At 42.9% G+C, this 20,598-nt stretch overlaps 1 protein-coding gene across 1 annotated transcript in view; it reads left to right on the forward strand.

Annotated features, from left to right (window-relative positions):
* Window positions 1-7,733: 7,733 nt before the first annotated feature.
* UACA (uveal autoantigen with coiled-coil domains and ankyrin repeats) overlaps window positions 7,734-20,598 on the forward strand; it is a 118,440-nt gene continuing 105,575 nt past the window's right edge. Inside the window, exon 1 of the mRNA XM_008151365.3 lies at window positions 7,734-7,947. Coding sequence (XP_008149587.2) covers window positions 7,873-7,947 — 75 coding nt within the window. The 5' untranslated portion in view covers window positions 7,734-7,872. The remainder of the gene's footprint in view (window positions 7,948-20,598) is intronic.

Below are 20,598 nucleotides of genomic sequence, written 5' to 3' on the forward strand. Positions count from 1 at the left end.
CCCAACTGCCTGTTTAGGCCCGATCGCACCAGGATTGGGCCCAAACGGGCAGTCAGACATCCCTTGAGGGGTCCCAGATTGAAGAGGGTGCAGGCTGGGCTGAGGGACATCCCCCCCTCATGCACGAATTTCATGCACCGGGCCTCTAGTATTACTGAATAAAAATAATTCCTATTTTGTTATGCATGTAATGAAGTATTTAAGAATGCTCATAATGAAGCTGTTTCTAATAACTTTGATGAAAAATACATTCAGAATAGTTTTTAATCAGTACATGGAAATGGGACCTATTGTGTAATGCACGAAATGATTAAGAATATTTGTAGTAATGATGTCTGTGATAATGCTACTTGCAAGTTGCATTGAGAACTGTGGGATATCAGTGACTGGAAGTGACACCCATTCTGTGACAAGCGCAGTACTGTAATTCAGTTCATATTTTATAAATATGTTTCTTAAGAATGTTATTGGGAAGCTGATATAAGTGAATACAAGTAATTCCAATATCTAATGTACAGAGGAAGTGTTTGATAACATTTGTAATGAAGATTTTCTAAAAATGCTTAAAAAAGATATTTTCTGAAAGAATTCCAAATACTACATTAAAACTTATAATAAGTAATCTTACAATATAATAAACATACTAAATTATGTTTACATATAACTTTATGAGAACTTCTACATACACAATATTTTGCCTATTAACTTCCTTTCAGTATAACTTAACCACATAGTCATTAGTAATTTTAAGTGACTGTAAGGTCATTGTTAAATGTGTATCATAATAAAGGTTGGGTCATCTACCTAGTGCATTTGAACATGAAATTTACCTTGACTTATTCTGTCTGCAATGTTTTTTCATTAGGATAAATAGCAAAGATTGTCATGGAGTCGTTAACAGGTGGTATAATAGTCACATAATTCACTAATAATTTAATTATTCAATCAAGAGTATTTACTAATGCCCTGCCATAATTTTAAAAGGCCCCTAGAGATCTGGAAGGAGAAAATGATAAGGAGGATAAGTAAAACTATCTTTTAAAATCTATAGAGATAGTCTTTATTTGGCATATTTTTAGTTCAAAAGCAAGAAACTTTTCTATTTATCCGAATGTGCTAAAGTCTTAAAAGTCTTCTTGCTCATCGTTTGGGCATAGCATATCCTGATATCCTGGCTAAGATAAGAAAACTCCAAGGTCCATGAAACTTTGTTATGGAGTCAGACGGTTACTGAACCCTGAACCAAATTCCCTGCGTTTATCTGGGCTCCTGGATGAGTAGCCTATTTTAAAAGAGGCAATTATGAGCTTCTGCCTTTGAACCATACACACTCAGGACCATCCGTCTTCTCATTAAACAGAAGCCGACGGTATTTTTGGAGCTTTGTATAATCAAGACTTGATAACAAAGGTTAATTTTCACCAAATGAAATGGGTTGGGTTTTCTTGACATTAAACCTGAATCCAAAGAAATAACTGTGGCCCTAGCCAGTTTGGCTTAGTGGATAGAGCATGGGCCTGTGGACTGAAGGGTTCGATTCCTATCCAGGGCACATGCCTGGGTTGTGGGCTTGATCACCAGTAGGGGACGTACAGGAGGCAGCCGATCAATGATTCTCTCTCATCATGGATGTTTCTCTCTCCCTCTCCCTTTCTCTCTAAAATCAATAAACATATATTGTTTTTAAAAATAAATAATTATGGATATCTCAACTGCTTTTATGCGCCAGTTCAATTTGCCAGGAAAGTCTAGTGTTGTTGACCATGCTCCCACTTTGATGCTCCCCCTTTCAGTATTGAAGGTAATGGCACACTTGATGTGAATGGCAGTCTGTTCATGGCCAAAAACAGAGGAACAGGTGGAAATGAGCCCTCTTCGGGAGGTAACTGGTAGGTTCAAGATTGAAATATCAGAGCGTAAAACCACAGTGGGGGAAATTAAAGAAGTTTCTATTAGAGGGAATTGGCATCTCAAGAAGTTTTAGTGCTGAGTAACCAAGGAAACTCACACAAGTGTCTGTGGTTATATGGAGCAGAAGCTACCTCTTCTTCCTACTTTAGTTTTGCAGGATGGAGTCATTAGAGAGCTTACTAGAAATGCAGATGATTTCACAATCAGTGCCAAAGATGACCTACTTATTTTTGTTTAAAGCTCTCTTATGTAATGTGTTTTAGTTTTGATTGTTCAAAAGAAGAGTATGTGATAACTGTCTCAGGTCTTCCATTCCTGGGGCTGCTGTATGAGTTGTGGGTGGCAGTGCCCTTACTCTGACCCCGTGACAACACGTGGCTCTGCCAGCTACCTGCCATGGCATCTGAGCTGAGGGAGAATGAGTGATATCCTGGGTTCCTCCATGGAATTATTGACTGACTCTGTTGGCCAGATTAACTGGAGCTACCAGGAGCAGTGTTCTGAAAGCTCTGAAAATGAAGAGGGAAATAATTAGATATGGAATTCATAACTGAAACTGGTCTAGAAGGAGATCTTCGTGTTTGAAAAGGAATTGTTTTATGTGTAAACTAGAGGCCTGGTGCATGAAATTCATGCACAGGAAGGGGGGGTCCCCTCAGCCCAGCCTGCACCCTCTCCAATCCGGGACCTCTTGGGGCATGTCTGACTGCCGGTTTAGGCGCAATCCTGGGGATTGGGCTTAAACCAGCAGTTGGACATCCCTCTCACAATCCAGGACCACTGGCTCCTAACCACTCGCCTGCCTGCCTACCTGATCGCCCCTAACTGCCCCCCTCCCACCAGCCTGATCATCCCTAACCACCACTGCCTGCCAGCCTGATCGCCCCAAACTGCCCCCCTGCTGGCCTGGTTGCCCCCAACTTCTCCCCTCCTGCTGGCCTGGTCGCCCCTAACTGCCCCCCTTGCCCACCTGGTCGCCCCACGCAGCCTGCTGGTCAGTCCTTTGGTCATCCCTCACTAACCCCCCTGCCCACCTGGTCGCCCCACGCAGCCTGCTGGTCAGTCCTTTGGTCGTCCCTCACTAACCCCCCTGCCGGCCTGGTTGCCCCACGCAGTTGCTGTGTGGTTGTTACTGTTACTGTTACTGTTGGGTCATCCCGTTTGGTCGTGGGGGCCCTGGCTTTTATACATATTAGGATTTTCCATGTTGTATGTTAATTTTTCACTCTTCTCCTAAAGAATGCATTTATCATTTTGTTGCCATTATCATCATATCGTTATCAATGAACATCTCCCAAGGGTGCCTTCTTATCTTCTCTGGCTCGTCCCCTGGACATTCTCTGCCTCCCTAGTGTTCCTTCTCACCTGTATGCACTCACTGGAGCTCCTCCCAACCTTGAGCACCCTCTCTTCATGCAAACTTGTTTCCGAACCTTTTCCTTTCTTGAATACTACTAACATTTACTGTCGTACCATACAGTTCAGCAAGTAGTTGTTCCTCATTTGAGCTATCTATTAGCTTTGTTCCCCAGTCTAGAACACAAGTTCCTTGACAGCAGGGGCCAAAGGATAGAGCTGGTAAGAGAAACTCCTACCCTTTTGTATTACTATTTTTTAAAATATATTTTTATTGATTTCAGAGAAGAGAGAGGGAGAGAGAAATAGAAACATTAATGATGAGAGAGAATCATTGATCAGCTGCCTCCTGCATGCCCCCTACTAGGGATCGAACTCGGGCATGTGCCCTGACCAGGAATTGAACCATGACCTCCTGGTTCACAGGTTGGTGCTCAATCACTGAGCCATGCTGGCTGGGCTTTATTATTTGATACTTCTTTACATTGTACATGTATGACTTGTTAAAACAATTTTTAAAATGCATTTTCTTTCCTGATTTCATATTAGAATTAAACAAAACATTAGAATTAAACAAAAATATTCATATAGATTCAAAGTGGTAACAAATAAAAACTTATCTAGGTTTGATAAGTGCCTTTTGTTCTGAAGGGAAGACAAAAATAAATAAGACTGATAATAGTTAACAAAACAAAACAACCTGTCTGGCTGAATGCTAATAATAGTAGCTTTACTTCATGTAGGGGGCTTCTAGATCAACATGAAAAAAAAAAAAAAAGCATTACTGCACATTCAAAGCAGTACTATTTACTTAGCTGCTCTCAAATGGGAATAAGCAGACATCAGCTATCAAGTTTCTAGCTGGAAAAATCCATCAAGGCCACTGGACACAGACACGATGGGGACATCATGCAGACAGTTCATTAAAAATAACTAGTCTAACATTTTTGGAAACTGATGCAAGCTGTCTTTGTGGCTCTGTCTGTTGCTTTTTCTTTATACAGTAACAACTGAAAAGCTTTGAGAATTTGGATGCTACATGAGACACCCAGTACAATAAGCACTCGATTTTGCAGACCTCAATTTAACGGACTACCAATTTAACAAACAAAATTTCCAGTCCTAATGTCATATGTGAAAATGAACATTCTATTAACTTAAAAATGCTTTTAACCAAGATTTGCTTATGATTAAATTAACAGGTTTTTTTTCCTGTTAATTCACTGTTATTTTTAACAAATTTTAGCAAACTGGCCATATTTTTGGAAAAACACTGTAGTAATTTAATCAACATATTTACAACTATAGTCTACATAATTAAATAAAAGAGTCACTGCTCATAAACAATGTTTGATAAATTATTAGCACGTGATCACACTACATTTTGCATGGTAATTGGTTCTGTGGTCCATGGCGTGATCTTCTGCAGCAGCTTTTTAAAATATGTTTTTATTGATTTTTAGAGAGAGAAGGATTGAGAGGGATAGAGAGATACAAACATCAGTGAGAAACATCATCCATCAAACATCATCCTCCTGCATGCCCCCTACTGGGGATCAAGCCAGCAACCCAGGCATGTAGCCTGACGGGAATCAAACCAGTGAACTCTTGGTTCATGGGTTGTTACTCAACTACTGAGCCCACCGGCTGAGCTCTGCAGCAGATTTAATGTGTGCTGGCCAATGTTCCCACATGTGCTAAGCCCCAGCCATGCGCATTTGTTTACTCTTGGTGACTGATGCATTTACTAGGCCTATTCAGTATAAATTTAAAATTACAGTAATATATAGAAAACTTTTCTGTGAAATTAGACTTTTCATACATACTTTATTTTAATGACACAAGCATGTCTACATAAGTAAAAACAGGTAAACTAACTAACTTGTCAGTTTTTTTAGAAAAATAAGTTTTTATTGATTTCAGAGAGGAAGAGAGAGGGAGAGAGAGATAGAAACATCAATGATTAGAGAGAATCATTGATTGACTGCCTCCTGCATGCCCCATACTGGGGACTGAGACCACAACCTGGGCATATGCCCTGACCAGGAATCAAACTGTGGCCTCCTGGTTCATAGGTTGACGTTCAACCACTGAGCCATGCCTGGCTAATTTGTCAATTTTTTAACATGCGCATTAGGAAAACCTAGTTTATTATATAACAGACTTTCAACTTTAACAGACACCTCCTCACCCAAATTAGTCCATTATATTGAGGTTTTACTGTGTTCACAATAGGGGGAGTACCAATCCTGTGTTATATATGAGTACATAGATTAAACAACCAGAATTCACTCCAATAACCAAAAAGCATGCATCAATTTATTCAGAACTATTTATTGAACACCTTTCACATGCTAAGCTTTCTAGAGAATTCAAACATCAGTTTTCCCTGGATTTAAGGAGTCCAAAGTCTAGTCATAAAATAACGCTTGTTCAGAACAGATGTGTTAGTATCGTATGAGAGATGTAATTCAGCCATTCAGGGGATGGAGAAAACACTCTGAATTGAGCCATCAGGGAAGGCTCTATCAGAGAGGAGGTCATTTGAAATGAAAGTACAATTAGAATAAAACCTTTTAATTAAAGTAGTATACACACATAAAAGTGTATATATTATAAAGACTACAAGCTAACTGAATTTTCACAAACCAAACACAGTAGTTATGTAACCAGATGGAATAGTATAATACTCCAGAAGCCCCCTTCTGCCCTTCCAGTCATTCTTGTGGTTAGATGAATGTAGACAGAGAGAAAATTACTGGGGGAGGGATCAGCACACATAAAGATGTAGAAATTAAGACTGTGTTTTGAGAAATGGGCTAAAGAATAATTTGCTTGGAGTGTCAGCTGGTGGACAGGGTTGGGTCCATGTTGTAGTCTTAACTGCCATGTACAAAAGTTAGATTGTACTTATTAGGCACTGAAGACCTTTGAGCAAGAGAGAATATTTTGTAAGATTTTTTTTAGGATAGTTGGTAATTTATTGGTAATGTGAGAGGTGAGACTGGAGGTCAGGTGACTGGTTGGGAAGCTTTTCTAAAAGCCAGGTATGAGATAATTTGGCCTCTGCATGGCAGGTGAAGAAAGAGAGCAACCATCCACAGACAGTATAATGAGCCAACAAAAACTGAATGGCTATGGATCTTGAAGAAGTCCAAGAAAAATTCCTTCTATAAAAGTACTCAAGAGAAAATTGTTATTTACTATTTTGTCAAGGGTTAACACAAACTTTGAATGCTGTCTCTCCAAGAGAATTCTAAAAACGTTCTTGCAGTATTTGAATAAAACCTTGTTACTCTAAGGAAACTGACCTTTCAGACAAAGAGTTCTTTGTTACTCAGAAATGTGGATTGTTTTTCTTTTCATATGGGTGCATGCTAGAATAAACATTTTGGTGGGAAAAACTGATTTCAAGGAAGACTTTTGAAGATGTCATGTTAACAACAAATTACTGAATGTTGTTCACCTGTTTATTCGTTCTTCCTTCAAGCTATCCTCATAATCCAGATTTCTGGATAGGATACATTAATTTCATTGTATATTTTTACCTGTAATGTATTTCTACAAGAAATAAACGTGCTTTTGGAAGTAAAGGCCATAATACATTTTTCTTTGACAGCTTCTTATTTCACTTTGGCTATGTGGGTCATTTTTTATTAAAAGCACCCCCCCACACACACCCCCATTCCATCTCTCCCTCCAAATCAGTTAGTTGGTTTTTTAAAAAAATATTTTTATTGTTTTTAGAGAGAACAGGAGAGGGAGAGAGAGAGAAACATCAGTGATGAGAGAGAATCATTGATTGGCTGCCCCCTGCACACCCCACACTGGGAATCAAGCCCTCAACCCAGGCAGGTGCCCTGACCAGGAATGAACCGTGACCTCCTGGTTCATAGGTTGAGGCTCAACCACTGAGCACATCCTGCTGAGCCAAAGCAGTTAGTTAACTAATAATTACTGAGCACCTAATCTGCGCTTTGATTTCCTGTAAGGTCTTTCCAAGTCTGTTCCTTATTGTCCTTCTGCAAACTGGCACCTTACTCCCGAGGCTGTCTGTAGGTCTCTATGCGTGCGGTCGTTTCCAGGTACGGGGATTTATTTATGCAGGAAAACATCAGAGAAGGAAGGAAGCTTCTCTGGAAGCCAGTGTGAGTGCAGGTAACCTGGGCTGCTTTCTGGGACCGGCGGGGCGGGAAGGGCACTTTCTTTGGGAAGAAGCACGTGGGTGGGCCGAGGAGGGGCGTCCTGAAGGCGGAGAGAGGGCGCGGGCCTGGGGCCCCGCCGCCAGGCAGCCGGGCGCCGGGGGTGCGGAGCCCGGCTCTAGGGTCTCCCCACGCGGCCAGCCGTCCGTCTCCGCGGCTCCCCAGCTGAAGTTCCCAACTTTTCCCCCAGCGGGAGAGGAAGGGTGTTAAGTGAGTAAGGGAAGTCCCGCCCCCTTCCAGGATTCCGATTGGCTGCGGGCTGCGGGGCGCCGCCGCGGGCCGGGAGCGGCCGGCCGCCGGGGCTCAGGTGGCAGGTGGGGCGGCACCGCCCGCTCCTCCGCGCGCTGCGGTCCCTCAGACGCTCGGGCCGGCCGGCGGGGAGCGGGGCTGCCCGGCCTGGGCCATGAAGAGCCTCAAGTCCCGCCTGAGGAGACAGGACGCGCCCGGGCCCCTGTTGTCCGGCGCCGCCACGAGCGCGGTGAGTCCCGCCGCCCGCGCGCGTCCCGGGCTCCGGGCGCTGCCCTCCGGGCGCCCTGCCGGCTCCTCCCGCGCGCTCCCCCCGCGGCTCTCCCTCAGCGCGCCCTCCCCGTCGGCGCGGCGAGTCCTGCTCCCGCAGGCCGGGGCCGCGTGGGCCCCGACACCCTGGGCCCCTTCCCATACTGGGGCCCCTCCCCGCGTCTCCCCCCCGGTCTCCGAGCCCCTGGCGCTCCGGGATCAGATCGCCCCTCTGCCTTAATCCGGTTCTGGGTGGCCGCCCCCCGGCCCGGCCCTTCCTCGGCGCCCCTCGGGGCTGGCCCGGCCCGGCTCCGCGGGGTTCCTGGCGGGCAGCCCTCGGTCCCGGGGTTCGCGCCCTTATCCCGGTGGCCGGGGCCGCGGGCCCGCCCGGACTCCGCACCTGGAGAGTCGGTCCCGGAGGACTGGCGCTGCTGGCGGGGGATTGGGTTTGCTCCGGCCGCGGCCCCTGTCCCGGCCCCCGGTCCCGGGGAGCTGGATTTCTGGCAGGCGGAGGCCGAGGCCGTGGCCGGCGCTGGGAAGACCGCCGCAGCGGGTGGTAGCCCCGGGTGGTGGGGCGGCTGGAGGGTGGCGTCCGCCGGCCGCGTCCCGGGACGGACCTCCGTGCACGCGCTGGGGGACGCGGGCCTCCCGCGGGCGGGGACGGGACCCCAGACACGCCTGTCTGCAGGTGTTGGGTTAGACACCTGGGCAGCATCAACATCTTATGTTACTGAAATGAACATTTAAAAACCCGGAGGACTTGGAAACGAAAATATGCGCTCCAACTGTTTAGTTGCCCATCTGAAGTAATTAAAACACTTATTTTACATAGATTCTTACCACATGATCATATGCTTTTTATGAGAGCTATTTTAATTTAAATGCTTTTGCTTTTGAGTTAAATCAGAATTGTGCCTTTCTCTCCACCTATTTATAGGATGATTTTTCTTGGACTTAAAAGAAATTATGGTGAAACTAGGCTCTTTAATTCCCAATTTTTACAAAAGGAATGGCTTCAGTTGATATATTTGATGTTTTGATGTTGTTTATTAAAGCATGAATTTGCTTTATAAGGGCATAAAAAGGGAGATTACTTTGTTTCACGTTATTTTTTAAAATAATTGGAAGAAATGTCACTTAGTGATTTCACAGGTCACTATAGTTGAGTTCAAGGTTCAACTTCTTTGTAGTACAGGTTGTGTTTTCAGCTTTAGATATGTATTTTTCTAGGTTTATTTGCTAGATTTCCCATTCTAACTTCACTAAGGATTCACATCCGACTTGGAGGTTTATACACCTTAATTGTGTGGTTTTCTTTCCTACTGGAAAGTCAGAGTAGTTATTGGTCTTATCAGCATGCCAGTTTGCATTTTGTACATTTGAAACACGAAGTGCATCTCTTTGAGCCTAAATCTTTAGCACTTGCTAAACTGAGCATTTTATTATTTTTCTTAAAATAACAGCATAAAGATAAATACATGGTATGAAAAACAGAACCTATCTGATTAGGAAAGTGAACATCTCTCAGTTTAAGTTAAATATTTTGTAAAGTATTGAATGAAAATAAATGAGTGTGAAGACTAATAAAATCAAACCAAGCATTGATAGAAAAATAAGTAAATGTACAGGAGAATAAGTTCCTTTCTGCTTTTTAGTCTATAAATCATAATCCCTGTTGTCAGGTTTAGTCACATACATGCATATTGTTATGATGAAGCATTTTTTTTCATTTTTCTTCCAAAAATATTTAAACTTTTATTTATTTGCTTTGGATAGATAATATAGCATATGGCTTAATATTTGAAAGAAACAAAAATATAGATAGCAAATGGTGCTTTTTTCACCCCTGTCCTTCAGTTACCTGTCCCCTTTCTTCAGGGGCTACTTGTGTCAATTGCTTGCATGTCACTCCAGAGAATGTTTAGCAGTTACAAGCAAATACAAATATTTCTATATATTCTTTATAGAAATGGTAGCACACTGTACTCACTGTTCCATATCTTTTTTTTTTAAACTGTAAATACGTAGGCCCATTCAGAGCATCCCCATTCAAATCTTTTGCTGTAATATACAATGCTGTGATGAATAAGCCTGTATCTATTTCAAGTGTGTGTGTATGTACAGTTGTAGGGTCAATTCCTAAAAGTGGAATTGCTGGGTTAAAGAATACGTACATTTGTATAGAATGCTGTTGAATTTCCTTTCATGCATCATGTATCCAATGGGTGAGAAATTTTTATTTTCATGCTTCTGTTTAAAGTCTGTATAGATTTTTTGATCTGTGTGAGCCAGATAGGTGAATGTGGTATCTCAGCATAGTTTGTATTTCTCTTTTTTGACAGTTTTAAGGTTCCTTATGTTTTTTTTCTGAGAACAATTTATCCTTTCCAGTTTTCTATTGGGTTGTTGTTTTTTCCTATTCATTTATATATACTTTATTTATATTAGAGAAATTAGTCCTATTAATCTGAATAATCTTTTTGTCTTAATTAGTTGTCTTATGACTTTGTTTATGGTGGCATTTGCTATGCAGAAGGTGGTTATTTTTATACAATTGAATTTATCAATCTTTTATTTTGTGACTTTTAGGTTTATATTATATGTTGATCTTTCCACTCTGCAATATTAAGCAAAAAAGAAAGCCCCCTGTTTTCTTTCAATTGTTTCATTGTTGTTTGTTTTTGTAACATTTAAAGTTTTGCTCCATCTAGAATTATTCTGGTATAAGGTAAGAGGTATACATCTTGCTTTTTTTTTTTTTTTTTTTTGCTCTCTTTGCCCCATTGCTACCTGATTGATATCTTAGAACATTTAATTGTCATGGAAATGAACACAACATGTCTAAACAACTTTGATTTGAGAAAAAAATTTAAAATGCCTATATTATAAATATTTTTATTTAATCTTTTTATCTGGAGACACATTAGAAATAGATTGAGGTATGTAAATATTTTATGACATTATAGTATGTGAAATATAGTATGTTAGTTTAACAGATAAATTATAATTATATGCAGATTATGTACATAAAAAAGATATTTAAAATATTCAGAATAGTACTGTGGTTATAAAAAACTAGAGGCCCAGTACACGAATTCATGCATGGGTGGGATCCCTTGGCCTGCAGCGATCTGGGCCGATTGGGGCTGTCTCGCCCAGTCCAAATCAGGGCTGATCAGGGCCAGCTAGCCTGGGGGCGGGACTGCGGGAGGTTGGCCAGTCGCAGGAGGTTGGCTGTGGGAGCGCACTGACTACCATGGGGCAGCTCCTGCATTGAGCTTCTCCTGGTGGTCAGTGCATGTCATAGTGACTGGTCGACCGGTTGTTTGGTCAACTGGGCGTAATAGTCGCTTAGGCTTTTATATATATAGATGCCAATGAGTTTAAAGCTTACTAAATGGATGTGTGTTTGTACACATATAAATAAACTAGAGGCCCAGTGCACGAAATTCATACATGGGTAGGGTCCTTAGGCCTAGCCAGTGATCAGGGCCGATCAAGTTCCTGCCTCCTCACCTCCTCCTTCCCTCACGGCCCGCCTGCATGCTGCCACCACATGGTTACTGCACCCCCCCCCCCCGCCTCCGCACCTCCCTGCCTCCTCCTTCCCTTGCTCCCTCAGTGGTTGCTGCCACTGGTCGCTCGCCACATTCCATGCCGCCCCCTGGTGGTCAGTGCATGTCATAGCAAGCAGTTGACTCCCGATCTCCCTGTTGAACTCCCGAAGGGACACTTTGCATATTAGCCTTTTATATATATAGATAGTTCACAATTACCATTTGTGGGTAAATACATTTGAGAGTCCTTTACTAACCTCATCTGGAGAAACCTCATCTGGAGATAGCTGCATATTTTAATCCTAAAATAAGACAATTTTTGCTTTTACATTTTTTTTAAATTACTAACTGGAGCTTTAGAGTTCTGAAAGGGATAATTAAGTAACTGTAAATGCTATTTTAGATCTAGTCAATTATAGAAACAGTCATAACATGTATAATTATGTTTATAATTAAAGTATAGTGAGACTAGGCATGTTCCATTTTTGCCTAGTTCAGATTAGGAAATTTGAGTAATTAAAATTAAGGGACTGTCATTCCAGAACTAGTAGTAATACTGCAAACCAATATTTTAAGCAGACATTTTGGAAGAGTTTCCCCTTTAAATTGTACCTATGCTGAACATTTGTACCTGAGTAAATAATTGCTTTAAAGTAGTCTACGACCTGGGATGTTCTGCAATGATTATTTTGCTGCTCTTTCTCTAGACTACTTCAAAAACCAAATATGTTCTAAAGTATCTTATTAATGTCTCAGTACCTTGAAAAAAATATTGGTAATTCAAAAGGCACTTAGAGTTACAAATATTGCAACTGAAAAAAAATCTTTAAAAAAACTTATTTTGGTTCCTACTAAGAACAGAGGTTTGAGATATTTAGAAAGCATACAAGATTAAATTTGATTTTGTTTTAGTTGTGATTTGGTGAATAAGGATTTTGTTTTCCACTCAGGAATTCAGTTGTGTTTTAAAAGATGCTAATGTCATTATTATTATAATGATTTTAGGGTAATGTGAATAATTAAGATCACAAATTGTTATGTTTAAAGTCATGATACTTTGGCCCTGGCCAGGTAGTTCATTTGGTTGGAGTGTGTCCAGATGCTCCAGGGTTGCTGTAGGTCCCTGCTCTGAAAGCATGCAGGAATCAACTAATGAATGCGTGGGTGGGTGGGGCAACAGATCTGTTTTTCTCTCTTTCTCTCCATCCCTCTCTCTCTCTCAAAATTCAATCCAAAAAACCTCATGATACTTAATTGAGACTGTTTACTCATTTTTATTGAAGATGACAACCTTTAATTTAAAATGACTACCTTAATTAAAACTTTATTCAGACAGTTTCTTAGGTTTATCCCTACATTGTATTTCTTGTGGTTCTTGAAAGATCACATCAAGAGGCCCTCTTTTAATACTTTTGGATTTCAGCCCAGCCAGAGTTTTGCTAAGGTCTTCACGCTTATTTGAATTGCTAAATAATAATAATAAAAGCGTAATATGCTAATTAGACCATATGTCCTTCCGGATGACTTTCTGGACGAAGCCGGGGCTGCGAGGGCCGAGGCAGCCACCACAGCTGCAAGGGCCCAGCTCCTTGCACGAATTTCATGCATCGGGCCTCTACTTTTATTATAATACTGAAACAAAAGGGTTGAGTTGCTTAGGTATGTCTTTTGGTACATGATGAGTCCTACAATTTAGATGATGAGTAATTAAGGATTTTAATTACTTCTTTTAATATTAGTAAGAGTGGAGTAATGATTATGTGTCTTTATTTATTGTGCACATACACATTTTTCAAATTTAAAATTATTCAAGAATTGGACCTTGCTCAGCAGTGGTCTTACTTAGTTTGAAAAACATTTAGGGAACACATAATTTAGGTTTAAGAATCCTATATAATAAAAGCCTAATATGCAAATTGTCCGGGAGTTCAACCGCTCGCTATAACATGTGCTGACCACCAGGGGGTGGCGCGGAACATGGCGGGCATCAGCGACGTGGCGCTGGCAGCAGGTGGCAGTGGAGATGCTGCTGGCCCTGATGGGCCCCGATGAGAGCGGGACCACGGAAGGGTGGTGGAGCAGGTGAGTGGGTGGCGCCAGGCCAAGACGAGTGCGAGTGGGGGCCCAATCGCCCCACCAGTCACTCCGCAGATGGTGACCAGTGGCGGGGGTGATTGATCGCCCCGCAGGCGGGGTGGTGGCACAGGTGAGGGGGTGGCACCGTCCACAATGGAGTGCCATGTGGGGCTGCGGGGCTGCGAGGCTGGGGCTGAGAGCCTGGGGGCACAAGCTGGCGCTTGATCTCTGCAGGCCACCCCGAGGGACCATGCATGAATGGTCTCTAGTGAATTAATGAGGTCATCTTTGAAGAAATGGATAATTCTACATTGGGAACAGAAAATGTGCAAGATAGGTTTGGAATCCTTTGTCAGCTAGAAAGCAAGGAGGGTATAAAAAATTAGGACTTGGGAATCACTTGAAGCAGCTCCCACTTGACCAATAGTGGGATAGTTTGATTACCAGTAAAGATAATACAACAGGAGACTGAAATATTTAAATCACAATTTCATAATAATGATTACCAAAAAAAAGAAAGAAAGAAAATTGTCATTTTTTGAGAATGTTAGGAAACTGATGTACTTTTTTTTTTTTTAATATATTTTTTATTGATTTTTTACAGAGAGGAAGGGAGAGGGATAGAGAGTTAGAAACATCGATGAGAGAGAAACATCGATCAGCTGCCTCCTGCACACCCCCTACTGGGGATGTGCCCACAACCAAGGTACATGCCCCTGACTGGAATCGAACCCGGGACCCTTCAATCCGCAGGCCGATGCTCTATCCACTGAGCCAAACCGGTCAGGGCCTGATGTACTTTAAAAAAAATATATTTTTATTGAATTTTCACAGAGAGGAAGGGAGAGGGATAGAAACATCGAGAGAGAAACATCGATCAGCTGCCTCCTGCACACCCCCTATTGGGGATGTGCCCGCAACCCAAGTGATGTACTTTTAATATTCAGAAAATCAAAGAAAGAATAAACATCATGCTTTTTCTCAGGGTAGCCAAATACTAAGTTAGGCGAAGTTTCTCTTTTATAAAAGCTATTGTATCCTAGCCAATATATGAAGATGGGATGATATAATTAGTATGTCACACTTTTGCAACTCCTAATGATTAAATGGATCTGGAGTCTAGACAGTGATTATTAGTGGCTACTAATATCTCAAAAAGAAAATCAGACATAATTTATCTCCTGATGGAAATTTCATTATTATTAACAATCTTGACCAAAGAACCAAGCCTGAATATGATAGGCCTCTAGATCTAACCACAATTTTACAGAAAATACAGGGGATAGAGTAATGTGGTATGCAATGAGCAAAATTCTGATCTTAGGAAACTATAAAAAACAAACGGCCTGTAGTTTTTGTTTTTTTTTTTCTTTAAAAAAAAAGACTTATAAGAAGGAGAAGAAAAGGAGGCAAACCATTTAAGAGACTACCAGTTGCAATGATAGACTTCTTCCAGACCCTGATTAATGGTAAAAAATAAACGTTTAATAACCAATTGAAGAAATGTAAATACTAATTTAGATATATGGTGATATTATAGAATTATTATTTTGAAAGATTTAAATGTGACAATGGTTATTATGTTGGTTAAGTTTATAAAATGTTTTGTGTTTCAGAGAAATTTTAGAAGTATACTATTTTCAGGTGAAATGATGTGAAGTCTGGGGTTTACTTCAGAATAATCTGTGGGTAGGAAAAGTAAGTGGGGAGTATAGTTGAAATAGATTGGTCATGAGTTAATAATTGTTGTAGGTATTGTATTTACTTTTGTGATGCTATTGTATTTTTCTTATGTTCTAAAATCCTATGTAATAAAAGCCTAATATGCTAAGTGTCCAATTGTTCGTTCAACCAATCAAAGCATAATATGCTAAGGCCGCTCAACCACTTGCTATGATGTGCATTGACCACCAGGGGCAGACAGTCAACCAGTTGACCAGTTGCTATGACGTGCACTGACCACCAGGGAGCAAACGCTCTGATCGGTAGGTTAGCTTGCTGCTGGGGTCCAGCTGATTGGGACTGAGCGAGATGGGCCGGACATGCCCTGGAGCCCTCCTGCGGTCCCGCCCCGGCTGGCCAACCTTCTGTGTCCCTCCCCGGCCCTGATCATGCACTGGTGGGGTCCCTTGGCCTGACCTGCGCCCTCTCACAATCTGGGACCCCTCAGGGAATGTTGGAGAGCCAGTTTTGGCCCGATCCCGCAGACATAAAAGGCTAATATGCAAATTCACCAAACGGCAGAACGACCGGTTGCTATGATGTGCACTGACCACCAGGGGACAGACGCTCAATGCAGGAGCTGACCCTGGTGGTTAGTGCACTCCCACAGGGGAAGTGCCGCTAAGCCAGAAGCCAGGCTCACGGCTGGCGAGTGCAGTGGCGGTGGCGGGAGCCTCTCCCATATCTACTGCAGTACTAAGGATGTCTGGGGGCAGCGGGCCTAAGCTGGCAGTTGGACATCCCCCAAGGGCTCCTGGACTGCAAGAGCGTGCAGGCCGGGCTGAGGGGACCCCCCCCACAAGTGCACAAATTTCATGCACTGGGCCTCTAGTTTCTATAATAAGAAAGATAAAGTCATAGCCTTCAAGAATTTTAATATTAACATACATTACCTCACTTAGTAAATCATTTTTTAATTAAAAAAAGAACTTTAAGATAGCTACACATTAAATAACAATAATACAATACTTTAAGAGCCATAATAGAGGTGTGTATAAATTGCTATGGGAATATGGATGGATATGGTAGGGTTGGGGAAAAGGAAAGGTAAAGCTTGAACCTGGCCAGAAAGACAGTTTGTAGGGCTTTCCACACAGAAGCACAGCAAGTACAATGGTGTGGAGCTATGAAATTATATAGCCCAGGAAGGGAGCACCAGGTTTGGGAAGGAAGTTTAGTGTTATGGTAGTGGATGGCAGAGATGAGGTACGGCAAAGTGACAGTAAGAAGTTAGAGTGTGGAAGTTGGGGGGTATGGTCAAAGCAAGGCTTTTCTTTCTTTTTTGTTATTTTTTAACTTGAATTAAAATTTTGAATTCCTTTATAAGTTAAAACCATTGCTTAGAGAGATCACTGGCTGGAGCTATAAAGTTTCTTCTTCAGAAATTATCCTGTTAGTGAGTTAATAAGCTCATCCTTCTTTTCCCTTTCCTGCCAGAATTAGCTAATAGTCAACAAAATTTTGTTCTCATTAGCCCTGTTTAACTTAATTGTATCCTTGGTGAAGAAATCTAGATCCAATGATATTAGATTTAAATATTATAACTCATGTTTTCTCTGTCATTTCTATCATATGGAAGCCTTTACCATCCTGTTATAGATTGCACAAACATTTGTCTGTCCTGACACCTAAGGGATATAATAAGAAATTGTTGAAAATTTCTTCCTGCATGAGTTTATTCATGCAAGGGAAATCAAATTGATTTCTATAGGGAACTTGTCTAAAAATGGATGGTTGAAATGTACTTCCTGAAATTATAAATGGAATGATCGGATACTATATGCCTGTTACCTCATTTTCCTAAATCATAAAACAATTGAAAGCATTATTTGCTTTTCTAGGTTTAACAATATATCACAAAAATACAAGAATAAATTCACGTGTTTGTAGTTACAAAACAGTTTTGTCTTTTGGACTTCTTATTCTTAGGAATCCTGAATATTGTTGACAGTGATTAATTTATATTCAAATGGTATAGTCTCTGAAATGATGTACAAAAGATGAACTGATGTAGTTGTATAACCAAAGGATGTGATATGATGAACTGGCAAGTGCCCTTCGGAGACAGTAGTGCATGACTGAACCAGTTAGGAGAAATGGCTGCCTATTGTTTTAAAAATCTTTTTTCCCCCCATTAAAGGCATACATGCTTATTATAGAAAAGAAAATACAGTTGAAGATAAAGAATAAAACAAGTACCCTAGTGCTATTTCCCATGCCATAAACCACTGGGTATGTTCATTTTAAAGATTGCATACTGCCTCTTTGTTATTCAATTAGCATGTTATTCAATTAACTTGATGCCACAGTAAATGATACATGTATAATTTTTTGAATCAATTTATGGTAATAAACTTTATACTTAAGACTAGGGGCCCGATGCACAAAATTCGTACACTGGGGGTGGGGATTCCCTCAGCCCAACCTGCCCCCTCTCACATACTGGGTGCCCTTAGGGGATGTCTCCCTTTATGGGAGGCAACCGGGCTGGTCAGGGGAAGGCACCAGCCCCATCACCCCGCTGCTGCAGCCACTGCCAGTCACCACAGCCACCAAGGTGTTTTCATCAACACGGACTCCAGTCCCTTCACCATGAAAAAATGACAACTTTCTTTAGGTATTTTCAAGATGTGTCTTTCATAGGATATGGATTTCTTTTTTTTTTAATCCTCACCTGAGGATATGTTCCCATTGATTTTTAGAGAGTGTGGAAGAGAGAGAGAGAGACAGAAACATCAATGTGAGAGGGACACTTTGGTTGCCTCCTGCATGAGCACTGACCATGTGCGCCAGGCTGGGGGGCATGCAGGGACCCCTGGGCCACACGCAGTGGTGGCCACCGGGATCTCCACACACCCCAGAGGCCAGCAGCCAGCCCCCCATCGTGGGCGCCGGGCTGGGGGCATGGACCCAAACTGCCGCTTGGTGCTGGAGCATTCCCAAGCAGCTGGGGGCACTATGTTCCCGCCCCACCCCCAGCCCCTTGGCGCCTGCACCTATAGGCTCGAAGTGGCCAGGGGGCGTTCTGGGACCCCTGCCTTTCAGGACCTAAGTGTGGGCCTACAGGCTCTGAGCGGCTTGGGTCTAGAGGATGTTTCCCGGACCCAGGCCGCTGCAAGTGGCTGGGGGTGGGGCAGGAACATCCCCGCGTCTGCACCACGGCTGTGCGGCAGGAGGGAAGGGGCCTCTGGGGCCGCAAGCCCAGAGTTCGCGCCCCCAGTGTCTGCGCCCCGGCCTGCCATGCTGCGGGAGGGAAGAGGCCTGTGGGGCCATGAGCCCAGCATCTGTGCCCTGGCTGGCCGTGCGGCGGGAGGGAAGGAGCCTCGGGCCGTGAGCCCAGAGTCCGAGCGTCCAGAGTCCACACCCCGGCCTGCCTTGCGGCAGGAGGGAAGAGGCCTGTGGGGCCCCGAGCTCAGTGTCCCTGTGGCAGGGGAGGAACCAGAAAAATGGATATTTCCAGTTCCTGATGCTGACAGAGCCCTATGGGTGCCGGGGTCCTCCACCATCAGATCACTGCTGCCGAGGCTGCCCCCCCCACACACTCGCAAGTAGTATGGTCCAAGGGGGTGACTCCTAAGGCAAGGCTCCCATGGCAGCTGATGCTCACCACACCAGGTGAGGAAGCCAGACCTGAAAGCCCAAGCCCCCGAGTACCCGAGCTGCAGGGTGTCATGGGCCGGGGCCCTGAGGGGACCCCAGGACAAGCATCTTCCCAGAGGCTGTGTGGAAAGAGGGGAGGAACCTCTGGCTAGAGGCCAGGTGACGGATGCTGGCGTCTTTGCAGGCCAAGACCAGGCTGAGGGATACCCTGCCCCCGCACCCCTGTGCACGAGTTTCGTGTACCAGGCCTCTAGTATACACACACACACACACACACACACACACACACACACACACACACACTGAGTGGCCAGATTATTATGATCTCTGAATGCATAATAATCTGGCCACTCAGTGTACTTCTCTTGAGTACCTAATTTATTTGATATCAAAGATACTATAAATCATGCACCTGATCAGTTTTCCCCTTTGCACTGGCTGATAGAAAGCTCAGGGCAAATAGGTGGTTGTTCTCCAGCAAAAGTCTAGAATACTTTTGGTACCCATTTGAGATACAAATACACTGAGTGGCCAGATTATTATGCATTCAGAGATCATCATAATCTGGCCACTTAGTGTATATATGTGTGTGTGTGTACGTATATATATATATTTTCCTTGTTAATCCTCACCTGAGGATATATTTTTTCAATTGATTTTTTTTAGATACAGTGGAAGGGAGGGAGGGAGGGGAGGGAGGGGAGAGAGAGAGAGAGAGAGAGAGCGAGAGCGCGCGCAATGTGAGAGAAATGCGTTGATTGACTACCTCCTGAATGCCTTCCAGATTGGGGCCAGGGATCAAACCTGCAACCCTGACTTGCCCCTGAGTGGGAATTGAATCTGCCACCCTTTGGTACGCGGGTCGACGGTCCAACCACTGAGCAGTACCAGCCAGGGCACAAATATATATATTTTTAATTTCAGAGACTTTTGGTTAATTTTTTTCCTGACTCTCCATGCATCAGGTTTTACCATTATTAAAGAGAGAGAAAAGGCAGGGTGGGGGGTTTGTGAAGAGGATGAAATATACATCCATCATGCTTGCTAAACTAAGAAAGCCAGTGTGTAATATTTCTTCCAGTGTGTTTTTGTTACTCTGTGTTTTTCTCAACCTATGCAGAGGTTGGGGTACTATGAAAATGAGTCTCCATTGGGGAAGCCATGTGGGTATGGTTCTAGTGAGGCTAGCACATTCTGATCTTTTCAGCTGTGTAATGAGGAGTAGGCCACAAACACTTGCTGATTTAGTGTTTTTAATGGGAGAGCTTTTTTTAAATTCTCACCTGAGGATATGATCTTTTTAAAAATTTGCTTTTGGAGAGGAAGGGAGAGAGAGAGAAACATCAATTGCAACCTGGGTATGTGCTGTGACTGGAAATTGAACCCACAACCTTATTGTGTATGGATGATGCTCCAACTAACTGAACCACACCAGCCAAGGCAATGGGAGAGCTTTTATTGAGAGGATTTTTAAATGGGAGATCTTTTTTATGATTCACCTCTTTAAAAAATTAACATTTTGTATTTTTAAAAAGTACTTTATGATATATAAACAGCATTCATGGCAATGGATAAGTAGACAATTGTGGGGAAGGAGTGTTTTTTCAGCCTTAGAAAAGGCAAGTTGTGGGCCAAAGAATGTCCATTCACAGCTTTTGAGCAATACGAAGGGGCAGGGT

This window comes from Eptesicus fuscus, chromosome 2 (genome assembly GCF_027574615.1).
Source record: "Eptesicus fuscus isolate TK198812 chromosome 2, DD_ASM_mEF_20220401, whole genome shotgun sequence".
NCBI lineage: Eukaryota > Metazoa > Chordata > Mammalia > Chiroptera > Vespertilionidae > Eptesicus > Eptesicus fuscus.